The sequence below is a fragment of the Sinocyclocheilus grahami genome, unplaced genomic scaffold (assembly GCF_001515645.1).
Source record: "Sinocyclocheilus grahami isolate Dianchi unplaced genomic scaffold, SAMN03320097.WGS_v1.1 scaffold355.1, whole genome shotgun sequence".
NCBI classification, from domain to species: Eukaryota; Metazoa; Chordata; class Actinopteri; order Cypriniformes; family Cyprinidae; genus Sinocyclocheilus; species Sinocyclocheilus grahami.
The window spans coordinates 477,077-490,099 of NW_015505534.1; the positions used below are offsets into that span (position 1 = coordinate 477,077).

The window sequence follows — 13,023 nt, forward strand, 5'->3', positions numbered from 1 at the left end:
TTTAAAGGTAATTTCGCGATTTCAATCATCATACAGTAACCTAACCACCAGCATCAGCCACCTCTTCTTCTCATCGGAGACGTGATGCAGCACTAAACAGTCTCTCGCTGTCGGTGCTTCGTGCTTGTAATGATTTCTGCCTCTTTCTCTGATAGTTTTAAATACGTTCACACTGCCGACATGTTTGCTGCATTAGTGCGTGCCTCAATTTGATCGCATTAGTCATTGTTCGGTACATATTATTCGGCCTTTTCTCTTATTCGGCCGAACACCGAAAGATATTGCTTTGCTATTTTCGGCCGAATAATTTCAGTTGCCGAATATTCGGTGCATCCCTACTATTGTACAGCTATTACTCCAGTCTTCAATGTCATGTGATCCTTCAGAATCATTGTTATATGCTGATTTGATGCTCAAAAATTAATATTATCATGTGCTGCTTAATATTTTTGTGTAAACTATTGATACTTTTTTCAGGATTCTTGAATAGAAGTTCAAAAGAACAATGCATTTGAGATATAATATTTTTTTGTATTTGCTGTCATCTTTGATCAATTGTAATGCTTCCTTGCTGAATTGTTGAAATTTGTTCAAGAACTAAAATTGGTTCATTTCTTGTAACTTGCATTCCATTAGCTCTTGTCCTCTATTCTCTGTATGACATTTCATGCTTCGTTCCAGTCTCAGTATTATTTTGGGTTACAGCCTCTCTTAGACAGCTGAGGTGTGTTGTAAGATTCAGACCGTAATTCCTTGAAGAGAAGTCTCTCACAAACTTATTTGCGTGATTAAGCATAAATTTGTTTCCATTTGAGACGTGTTCCCTGAGGAATCGAGGATTGTCTGTTGATTCTTCAGGCTAATCTTTCTTAAATAGTGCTCGAGTCAAATCCAGCAGCACATGCTCGACTCCGGATCTTCCACAGCTCTCTGCCTCTTTATCTCCACAGGGAGACGACATAAACGATTAGATCCCATAATTGAAAATGAAGCCTGCTAAGCTGGAGGTGGAGTAAGGACCCATTTTTTATGAGATATGTGAATTCTGCTGGAGTTTTTATTGAGCAGGGATGTCATTCAGTTATATGGTTATGATGTACTCTGATGTTAACAGGCCTGTCAAAATTATTTCTTAATCATCCATTCATGATTATTAGAATGCTAAACTCGCCTAAACGAGCAGGGCTATTGGTCTCTTCTAGGTCCTGAACAGCCCTGTTTTCAAGAGTACCCAGGAGATGGCGTTGCTTTAATTCCTCTAGCTTTTACATTTCTTTGTTTCTTTTGTAGTGTTTCGTCATTGTCAGAGTGCTGCTGGTTCATCTCTTTACCTTTGTGAAGTCTGAACACTTCTGTGCTCACTTAAAAGAATAGTTCACCTAAAAATGTAAATTCTGTCATTTACTCACCCTCATGTTGTTCTAAACCTGTATGAGGGTGAGTAAACGATGACAGAATTTTTATTCTTGAGTGAACTAAAACTTTAAAACTTAAAAAAAAAAATTGCATGTAACCGATATTGTCTGTATTTGCCTAATAGAACAGAGCTTGAACTCACGACTCTTTTTGCTTTGGTTTCCTAGTAAGCTGCTTTGTTTAATGCTTCTTTTTGCCATTGTAACAGTTGACTGAAGGGAAGGAGCAGCGCTTGACTGTAATTAGGCTTTATTAAGTGTTTTTCAAGAACTGGATGTCTTTACATGCTTGCCATCTCAACATGAGTTCAGTTTGATCCTAATTATTTGTGGTGGAGCAGAACAAACGAATGTGATTTTTCTCTTCCGCTGGCTTTTTATCTTCTACTTGAAAAGGAAATTTAATTATGCAGACAGTGATCCAAATGTAGATTATTTTACTTCTTCATTTGCGTCAACAGTTCCCTCAGTGTACTTTCCCAGCCGTGTAACCAAAGCAGAAATGCTATTGATTGTTTAATGCAGAGCTTGACAAATATCACCAAAAATATTCAGACAAGTAAAACTTTGAATGAAGCTCTGCTTTTACATTTCAAATATGGCAGAGAAAAAGGGATTTTGACTCAGTTATTCAATGAGGGAGACATACAATAATTATATATAAAAAGTGTTAAATAAATTCACTACCATTCTGTATTTTTTTTAAAGAAATTAATACTTTTATTCCGCAAAAATGCGTTAAACTGATCAAAAATGACAGTAAAGATATATAATGTTACAAAAGATTTCAGCTCTTTCTAACTTTTTATTCATGAACAAACCCAGAAAAAAAACCTATCATGTTTTCCACAAAAACATTAAGCAGCACAACTTTTTTTTTTTCAAATGTTTTTTCAAAATTTTGAAATGTTTATTAGAGTGATTTCTGAAGGATCATGTGACACTGAAGACTGTTATGGTTGCTGAAAATTCAGCTTTAAGCTATACATTTTAAAATGTTAAAATAGAAACCAGTTAATTTGCCACAATATTATTGTTTTTTTTTTAATATATTTTCGATTAAAAAAAAAAAACACATGAAAAACCGTGGTGACCGTGAAAAACTTCTTACAAACACATTAAAAAAGCTTACTGAAAAAATAAAAATATATATATATTATATTATCATACAGTTTTAAGTGTCTGCATTGGATGTGCATCTGATTTAGTAACTGTGTATGTGTGTTTACTTCACACTGCTAATGTGGCAGCAATGTACTATGGCTACTGTATACTGCCTGACGGAACGTACTGCCTTGCCCCGCCGCCTCCTGGGATTGATGCCAGCCCTTATTACACCTCGCTGCCCACTAGCATGATGCCGGCGGCTCCTGCATCTGGTCCTCCTCCTCCCCCTGGCACTACACCTTTGTTGGATCCTGTGTCTGCAATCCCATCAGCCCCTGCTGCAGGTCCAGTCACGGTGTCAGCTCCTGCGTCTGCTCCGCTCTCACATTCTGCTCCTGTTGCCCCTCCAACTTCCAGGTGTGCACCCTACTGTCTTTGCTTTCTGCAAAACTTGACATTTTTCAAAAATCTTATATTTGGCTTTATTTTTCTTTTCATCCATCAGCTCTCGACCTCCTCAAACCAGCGTTGCACCGACGGTGCCGGCGGCTGCTGCCCCTGTCGCAGCCATCATCCCTCCGCCTCCCGACATCCAGCCTGTCATTGACAAACTAGCAGAGTATGTGGCCAGAAACGGGGTGAAATTCGAGAGCAGTGTGCGTGCCAAGAATGACCCGCGGTAAGCAATTTTGCTAATGCTCATTACAGCCATCCTTCAGATACGAAGGTCTCACCGCTCCTGTTAGATCACTGTAATATGTAATAACTATAATTCTCTCTCTGTGTGTATGTGTGTGTCTTCTACACCCTAAAGGTTTGACTTCCTGCAGTCCTGGCACCAGTACAACTCCTATTACGAGTTCAAAAAGCACTACTTCATGCAGAAAGAAGGCCTGAGTGTGCAGGAGGTAGTTTCATGCTTTGTTGTCTTTTTTTACTTTCTCCTTTCTTTCCTCTCTCGCACACTGTTTTTTGTTTCTTTTAAATTAATTACTAATTACAATGAAGTATATTCATTGAGCAGATGCTGTTACCTGAGGTGACTTAAATGAATAGTTCACCCAAAAAACTACATTTTGCTGAAATGTACTCCTTATCAGGTAATCCATTTGTTTCTTTATCTGAACAGATTTGGAGAAATGTAGCATTACATCACTTTATCACCACAGTGTTTCCCACAGGATTTTGTGAGACTTGTGGTAGCAGGTGACATGTATTAATTAGCATATTTATGTCATTGCATCGGGTTTGCGTTCAGACAAGTTTTGGCACTTCAGATCTGTTCTACTCTCTGAACTGTCACATACTGTAATACAACTGAATGCCCAATAAAGCTGTTCCAATTTACACATTTTATTTTGTCATACATAAAACAAGTATAAATACTTGTAAATACTAAACACGACCCATTAATACTACATTTTAACCAGGAGTCACTCTCACTATACTCCTTAAATCCTGATTTATAATTGTGGCATCGTCTGATAAAATCAACATACATCTACACTAAAGAACGACTATATGCGGTGGTTTTGGCTATATTACTTTTTTTAGTCTCATGCAGCGCACTGCTTGCATCTGAGTAACAAACTATGTGCATATTAACAGACGAACTATGTTCATATTTATAAGCCCAAACAGTCAGTAAGCGACAGGTGCTTGGAAACGCTGTTTTGTACTCCTTTATTGACGAGTCGGCTGTGGTACGGCCAACTGAATGTGCTGCTTCTCTGCCGCTCACTGCACAGAATAGACACAGAGAGGTGATACTGCGCCGGGAAAGTCAGACCTCACGCTCGTGGGGCAGTACTGGAGAAATATTCCAACTGAACGATTTGAGGTTTGTCAGTATGTACCTTTTATGGAAAAAAAGTCACTAAAAGTGTCTGAAAGTTGCTAAATGTAGTGCTAAAGTCACACTTGTGTGGCCGCCACAAATAAATCAATGTATGGGAAACAATGGTTGATCCAGCTTGCCGCATTGGATGACGTGTCGACGACGTGTGCATTAGTTTCATGGTTAACCCCCCCTTCTCTCTCTCTCTATCTCTCTCTCTCTCTCTCTCTCTCTCTCTCTCTCTCTCCCTCTCTCTCAAAAACCCCAAAAAACAGGATATACACAATTTACACGGGTCATCCAACTGAGGTAAAAAAAATATGGAATTTTGTAAAGTGGAATTCTAATCTTATCTTCCTGGGCGGGTCGCAATTTACCTGGGTGGGCCGCCCAGGTAGAGTTTATGTATGGGAAACACTGCACCAATAATCTACAAGTAATCCACACTACTCTTGCCCATCAATTAATGTCTTGTAAAGTGAAAAGCTGCATGTTTGCAAGAAACAAATCTATCATAAATATGTTTTTATCTTCAGACTGCGGCTAAAGTATGTGTCCTCTATCCATAATATTGATTTCTGTTGTGAAAAATTTGTCTTGTCTGAATCATGAGAGAAATATGCACAGATCAAACACTGTTTACAGGCAAGAAGAGTCCAAAACATGTTGGTGGATTTTGATATGAACACAAATGCAAACATGGGATGGACTATTTTTTACTGTGGGAAGCATTATTATGGCTTATGCCCTCAGATTATGGCTAGAAGCTGTGGGTTAAAGTTAAAATGATGGAGTTGTTCCTACAAACACACAGATTTTCACTTCACAAGATGTTAATTGATGGACTAGAGATGTGTGGATTATTTATGGATTATTGTGATGTTTATCAGCTGTTTGAACTCTAATTCTGACGGCACCCATTTACTGCAGAGGATCCATTGGTCAGCAAGTGATGTAATGCTACATTTCTCCAAATCTGTTCGGATAAAGAAAATACTCATCTACAGTTTTGATGGCCTTAGGGTGAGTCAAATGCCAGCTAAATAACATTTTTAGGCAAACTATTCTTTTAAAGGGGTGGTTGACTGTTTTTTTTTATAGGCTTGGTTGTGTTTATGGGGTGCAGTCTAACATGTGTTAATGCTTCGTTTGTTAAAAAACGCATTATTTTTCACATAATTTACCTTTATTCCACACCTCTCTGTCCCTTCTCCTCTGAACGCACTGATCATTTCCTGCTTTTATGAAGCCCCTCCCTCAGAAATACACGATGGGCTCTGATTGGTTAGCTAGCCCAGTGTGTTGTGATTGGCTAAACCGCCTCTAGCGTGCGTCTAAACGTCCCACCCCTCAACATAGCGGCATGTGCTCCGGTTGTATTGTAAACAATGACGTCGTCTATATTGCTTATCAATTTGAGCCCGATTGAGAAGCAGAGGATATTATTGAAGAGGATCGTGCAGAACCTGTGCAAGCACAGCTTTTAATGGTAGGCCTAAGATTTTAGTTTGTTGTTGTCTCATACTTTTAGATGCGCTGTTATTTGTAAATGCTACTGCTTCTGTTAGCTTTTAATATACGGTTTTATTCTGATTTAAAGCTTTAATACAGTTCGGCAACCACACGTGCGTCCGTGTATAACGCTTCTCATAACTATAGTATGTGAAAATAAGTGTATTCATTGAGCTGATGATCTGAATATGAGAGAGAGAGAGCGATGCAGAATTTTAAAAGACGATATCTCCGTTTGCATTGAACTTTTGGCTTCGTAACTTTGCAGACATTGTTTATGATCAAACAGCAACATAACACACTAACTAACATTAAAAAAGTGAAATCGCAATCAACCACCCCTTTAAAGTACATTTATTACAGGAACAGCCTCGTCCTGTGTGAACAGCTTCTGAGTATGCATACGACCTCGTCTTTTGATACTGACAAATGGTTTTGCATGATTATGGGATGCTAATAAAGCAATATGGCATATTTATCATCTCATTAACTACTCATTTGGTTTCAGAAATTGATGTTTATCAACTTAAATAATCATGTTTCATAATCTTCAAGGTTTTTTATACTTGGTGGCTCTTCTCCAAGGCCACTTCTGCGGATTCTGCATTACTGATTCACCCCCGTATATTTCTGTTCATTAATTTCGCACATTTTCAGTGAGAAAGCCTTGATTTGAGATTGCTGCATGACTTGCATCAGTGAAAATATTCAAAATCATCTATTCCAAATATATGGTATATGTATATGGATTTTGAGAGAAATGTAGTGTTTTACCAACTGTTCAAGATGGTAACTGTGACTTATGGTTTCTTGTGTACCGGAAGGATAAAAGAATTGTAATATGGATGCAAAGCCTAAAATATAATTTTTCAAGAAAAAACCCAGCTTAATGTAGACAAATTATAAGTCAGTGCAGTAGGCAGATTAGTGCCTTGTGGTCCTCTTTAGTAATGTAGAAACCGTGCAGTACAATACAATAATGCCATTCAGTTTAATGGTAGTTCAATAAGGCAATTCAGAACAGTGTAAAGAGTGTAATATAAGGGCAATTAGTAAACCGTAGAGGTTTTGTGCAGTCAATACAGAAGTAGTTTATGCTGATCCTTGCTCTAGTTTAATACTGATGTACTAGAGAAATTTGGCAGCTGTTTTTCAGCAGATATAATATAGGATGCTTCTCAGTTTAATTTGACTGAATTTTGAAGAATTTTCATAGTTTTCTGTTTAGTCTGAGTTTAATAATTAATTATAATAAAATTAATATTAAATTAAGCTTATGTTTAAAAAAAATTCTCTAATAAATCTTGATAAGCTTAATCAATTAAATTGACATCGAATTAAGCATTGATTAATCCTTAAAGCTAAAGTGTGTAATCATGTCAATATTAAAATCGTCTCTCCTATCCCTGTATCTGTTAAATGTGACTGGATTTTCAAGATTTTTAATAATTGGTGATTAGTCGATAATGATTAATGATTACAGTAGTTGTACATTTTTCGCTAGAATTTAAATAAAAATGTTTAAGAATTTATTAGTATTATTGCAATCTTAAATTAGCCTGTTCCATGTGCAACCATCTAAATTATACACACAGCCAGTAGTTTGTTTATGGCAGGACTATTTGTTTGATGCCTAATGGAAAATTATTTACCAAATTATTTTTGGAAATCCATTTGGTAAAGCCAATTGCACACTTCAGCTTTAACATTGATGTGTGTATTCAGGCTAATCCAAGTTTATTAGTGACTGGTTTCAGACTGTAAACCGCAAATGACGCCAATCTTGACCGCTGACTGCCAGAAAAGGACTTCTTGATATATTTACCAGTCAATTAGTCATGGTGACTTGAAAAAGATGTCAAGAAGGAAATTAATAATTAGGGCTATTCATTTCCATTTCCATCTTTTTTTGGCATATTTTCTTTTCTTTTTAACTTTATTTGTTGTCATGTGTATTCTGTCTCTAATGGTGTGTGTGATGCTGTAAATCTATTATGCTACTTGTTGTTTTGCCTGTCATTACTGCTTATTAAGTCACTGGTCATCCTTCATGGATTGAGAGGCAAGATCGACTTAACTGTGCAGCTGTGCATTTTTGAATATAAGGAACGTTCCAGTGAATTGAATTAGAATAAGAGGGTTTTTATGAATACATCTGCCTGTAAGTGCTCAGAGTGGCCTTTCTGTATTTCTCCCACGCATGCTGCAGGCTAATACAACTTTTGTAAGCATATGATGGATAATGTTTATAGTAGAAAGGAGGCGGGATTCCTCATATTATCAGTATGGTAGAATGCATGCATGCTTTAGGTCAGTGGTTCTCAAACTTTTTACAGCAGCGTACCCCCTGGGGCATTTAACATTCTTCTGCGTACCCCCGCTCTTCCACTTAGACCACTCACACCTTTTCTATTAAAGGACAATTTGCCCCCTTAAACTGATTTACAGGTGCATTTTTTTACCTTTATAGAGGCAAATATTTTCTATCCTTATTAATTGTATGTCATGTTTTATGTCATATTCTTAACATTCCATTAAGTGTATTATTAATATAATAAATCAAGCAATAAATTATGGCAAATCGAAGTGACACTTGTAAATAAAACCGCTAACGAACTTCACTAGCTTCACTAACGAAACACCGCTGTATGTTGCTTGGAGACGCACACCAGATGATACGGATTTCGTTGGAATTATTATTATGCATGCTTTAGGTCAGTGGTTCTCAAAATTTTACAGCAGCGTACCCCCTGGGGCATTTAACATTCTTCTGCGTACCCCCGCTCTTCCACTTAGACCACTCACACCTTTTCTATTAAAGGAAAATTTGCCCCCTTAAACTGATTTACAGGTGCATTTTTTTACCTTTATAGAGGCAAATATTTTCTATCCTTATTAATTGTATGTCATGTTTTATGTCATATTCTTAACATTCCATTAAGTGTATTATTAATATAATAAATCAAGCAAAAAATTATGGCAAATCGAAGTGACACTTGTAAATAAAGCCGCTAACGAACTTCACTAGCGTCACTAACGAAACACCGCTGTATGTTGCTTGGAGACGCACACCAGATGATACGGATTTCGTTGGAACTATTATTTTGTTGCAAAATAGAACAAACATGACAAAATTATGTTTAAAATGTAGGTTACATTTCAAATGTAAAATGTTCACTTAATATTACCTTTTTTTGTAGAACTGTTGTAAAAAAAATGAATGGCACATTTGCCATTGTTTGGACATTCAGGGAAATTTGCATTCTTGCTCGCATCTTAAACATGAAAACAATAACACGCACAGTGTGTCTGTATTGAAGAGTTTAAATCGATCTCAGTATATTGCTCTTCATGCTATTAAGTGAAGATCTACTTTAAAGATACATTGAACAGCAGCACGATTTGCTAAAGCAGCATATTCAGCGGGCATCCTATCACATGCACGCTGCTTTTGTGGAAGCAGTCAGTTTTGACCGCAAAAGATGAAGTAAGCTGATTGGATATCATGTATTTGACCATTTACGGCACTCCCATTTTCCTGTTTTTACATTAGAAGCAGCATTTTGCTTGTCAGAAATACATTCGGTTTTAATGTTACTTTTCAGTTGGGGTAGAATTAAATGAATGCCAAAACTCAGAATTTTGTTCGCGTACCCTCCTCCGTCATCTCACTTACCTCCAGGGGTACGCGTACCCCAGTTTGAGAACCACTGCTTTAGGTGATCGTTGACCTGTGATCTCCATAAATCAATCTTATGCTAATGGACCCATTCTCAGCTTTAAATTGATATTGCATGTGTGCAGTTAAACGTTGAAGTGATCTAAATTCACAGTTGCAGTAATCAGACTGTTTTCAGTTGAGTTAATGTAGCTTTATGTTTATAGGGATAGTCACTGGTGGACTGGCCATCTTGAGCACCGAGAGTTTTCTGGGTGGGCCGCTGTACAATGTGGGCCGGCCCATTGCGTAAATGTAAAGAATGAATTACAGTTAATATACGTAGCCTATCCCTCCATCGGCCCAGACGAATGGCCCGTGCGGCCCACTTGAGATAAACATTCAAATTAATTTAGCGTGCTCTGGTTCAGTCTGTGCAGCCGCAGCGGCTTTAAAGCACTCGTCAATGTCAAAATGTTTTAACCAATCAAACTGAAGAAGGTGGGATTTAGGCTACTGTTCACAAAAACTGAGCTGCGTTGCGCGGCATTTGAATGTGAGCTGAGGTAAAATGTAAACAGCTAAACATGATGAGACAATTCAGCAATATTTGCCAACGGTTTACAAAAAATGTTTAATGACAGACATTCATTTTCAGGCATGCAAACTACTAGGCCTACTGGCCTTTTTGAATTTCTCAGATTTGAATGCCATTTACACTGTTTGCCACAGTGTATATAGAAACATTAACGTAGCCGTTTTCAGCAGACTTTTGGATATCGTTATATTTCTTCCGAAAGAAAATGATTAAAAAAACCCTAAAAATATAATTCTCAAACTTACTCTAGAACATTGTAAATCTGAAGAATTTTGCTTTCAAGTGTCGTGATTAGGAAAGTTCTATTTTTCTATTAAATATATTTTAATGTAAATGTTTTAATGTTTAAATTTTTTTTTTTTCTGTGATCAAAGCTGAATTTTCAGCATCATTACTCCAGTCTTAAGTGTCACATGGTCCTTCAAAAATCATTCTAATATGCTGATTTGCTGCTTAATTATTTTCAATTATTATTTTTGCTCAGTTATTAATAATGGTTCTTATTATTATAATCAGTGTATCATTCGATCATTCGTTTTTTTATTTAATATTGAAAGTAGAAAAATAAGAAAACGGCTGTGGAAACTGTGACACTTTAACTTTTTCAGGATTATTTGTTGAATACAAAGTTAAAGAACAACATTTTTTATATATAAATAATTTGTAATAAGTATATCTTTACTGTCACTTAAATCAATTTAATGCAACCTTGTTGAATAAAAGTTATTATTATTATTTTAAATCTTACTCTAGACTGAATGGTAATGTATCACATTTTCCACAAAGATATGAAGATCGCGCGTCTCATAAGTGAGTGGGAATTTACCGAATGTGGCACTTGCGGGAGTTAACACTGTACGCAATACCCGCAACCTCACACCAAATTTCAGGCCGTGTAGATAGGCAAGCATATATACAAATCATTTTGTAAGCAGAAATCCGAAATGTACCTTAACATATTAAGTTAGAGGAAGATGTGACTGAATAGATGCTTGAAGAATGCACTTCCAGCAGCCATGATAAACAGTTGGCGGTTAAAGTTTTCTATGCACACTCTGATTTGACGAAAGTCACAAGACCTATTACTATCTCTCTATCCAATCACGTTGATGGATAAAAATAAAATTAAAATAAGCATGTAACGACCACAAACGGAGGAAAATAGCGGAGTAAAAGTACCGATACATCACTTAAAATGTACTCAAGTAAAAGTACACAATTTTTAAACTACTCAAAGTACAATTACTGATAAAAACTACTTAATTACTGCAACGTGAGTATTTGTAATTCGTTACTTCACCTGCCCTCATGTCTTCCAAACCAGTAAGACTTTGTTCATCTTCGGAACACAAATTAAGATATTTTTTTATGAAATCCGAGAGCTCTCTGACCCCCGCATAGACCGCAACGCAACTGAAGTTGTTGTTGAATAAACAATTTTTGTTTTCTTTGCGCACAAAAAAAGTACGAGAAAAAAAGAAAAGTATTCTCGTAGGTTCAAAACATTACAGTTGAATAGGGCTGTGCGATTTGGGGGAAAATAATACTTGTTTGATATACTCCAATACATATATATACATATATTAGGGATGGGAAGATTCCCAGATTCGCTCGGTGCATCGGCATAAAAAGTTAACAATGCGATGCATCAGTTTAAAAAGTGTGCATCGGCTACAAGTTGGCATTTATATCACGATGCATCGTTTCTAACATATTTTCATCGGTAGAAACCGATTTATTAATATATATTTACTAGTGGATGCACTATACTTTTATTGTTTAGAAAGTAACCAATAATCTGTGACCAATATTTTATATGTAGATTGACTACAGCTGTTTCTCAAGTGCGTTCTCTCGTCACTGCTGCTGCGTGATTGTGACGCATCACCACAACACTGCGGGAGACCCGAGGAAAAGCGGGGATTAAAGTCCAAAACCTTACTTGAAATAACCTAACAAATCAATCGGGGCTAAAGCGGTTCCATAAATGACAAATTAAGTTCACACAATCTCACTAATTTGTGCAGGCTTATTCTTAAGCAGCCCTTAATGTCGATCATGGATCAAATCAGTCCACTATCGCAAACAGTGAATATATCTGTGCTGTTTAATGCATTTGAGACGTTGTGTTTTCCTCAGTGCATAACTGACATGTCACAGGTATATTTTTTTCATCTGTAAATGTCAGAAAGTCACGCAAACTTTCATTTCGGTGTCAGGAGTAGGCGAGGCTTACGCGACTGAATGAGAGCTGCTGCACGCATGCACGCTAAACAGACGGCGCGCAATCAAATAGGAGTGCAATAATTCTGAGTAAAATATACATTTTGCTAAAATATTTGTTGTTGGACATTAAATGTGTCTTTTGTAGAATTTTAAACATGCATATCAGTGTATTTTTATGATAGCAGTAACTGTAAAAGGACTATTGTAATAGGTAAATCAAATGTAAGCTAGTTCAGTACTAATTACTAAGCTCAAATGAGTTCATGTGTGTTTCTTATAGCAGTTAAATGACTAAACGGTACGGCTCCTACTAGTCGGCACTGAAAAGAATAGTCGATTACACGACAGAAAGTAAAACAAAAACAGAATTTTATCATTCACATTACCATAATTTTAACATTGCATTTAAAACATTTTAAATAACAAGTTAAAATAAAACGTTTGAAAAATAATACATTATTTTTAAAAGTTTATCTGGGCGGAAACTAAATTTTTACCTCAGACCTCACATGCGTTTTCTTCGTGTGAGTTGTGGAGAGTTCAAAAATGACCATGCGAAAGACGAGAAGGTGGGGGATTATTTTGAATTAGAAGGAAACTGAAAAGTTTTGAGTAAACTGTGTAATGTCAAATTGTCTTACAATAACTCTACTGGAGCGATGCGTAATCA

The 13,023-nt window shown here is 36.6% G+C and overlaps 1 protein-coding gene across 1 annotated transcript in view; it reads left to right on the forward strand.

The window, feature by feature from the left end:
• Nucleotides 1-13,023, forward strand: part of sfswap (splicing factor SWAP) — a 109,038-nt gene that overhangs the window by 35,261 nt on the left and 60,754 nt on the right. The window contains exons 8-10 of the mRNA XM_016229603.1: nucleotides 2,666-2,939; nucleotides 3,028-3,201; nucleotides 3,337-3,430. Of these exons, the coding sequence (XP_016085089.1) occupies nucleotides 2,666-2,939; nucleotides 3,028-3,201; nucleotides 3,337-3,430 (542 nt within the window). The remainder of the gene's footprint in view (nucleotides 1-2,665; nucleotides 2,940-3,027; nucleotides 3,202-3,336; nucleotides 3,431-13,023) is intronic.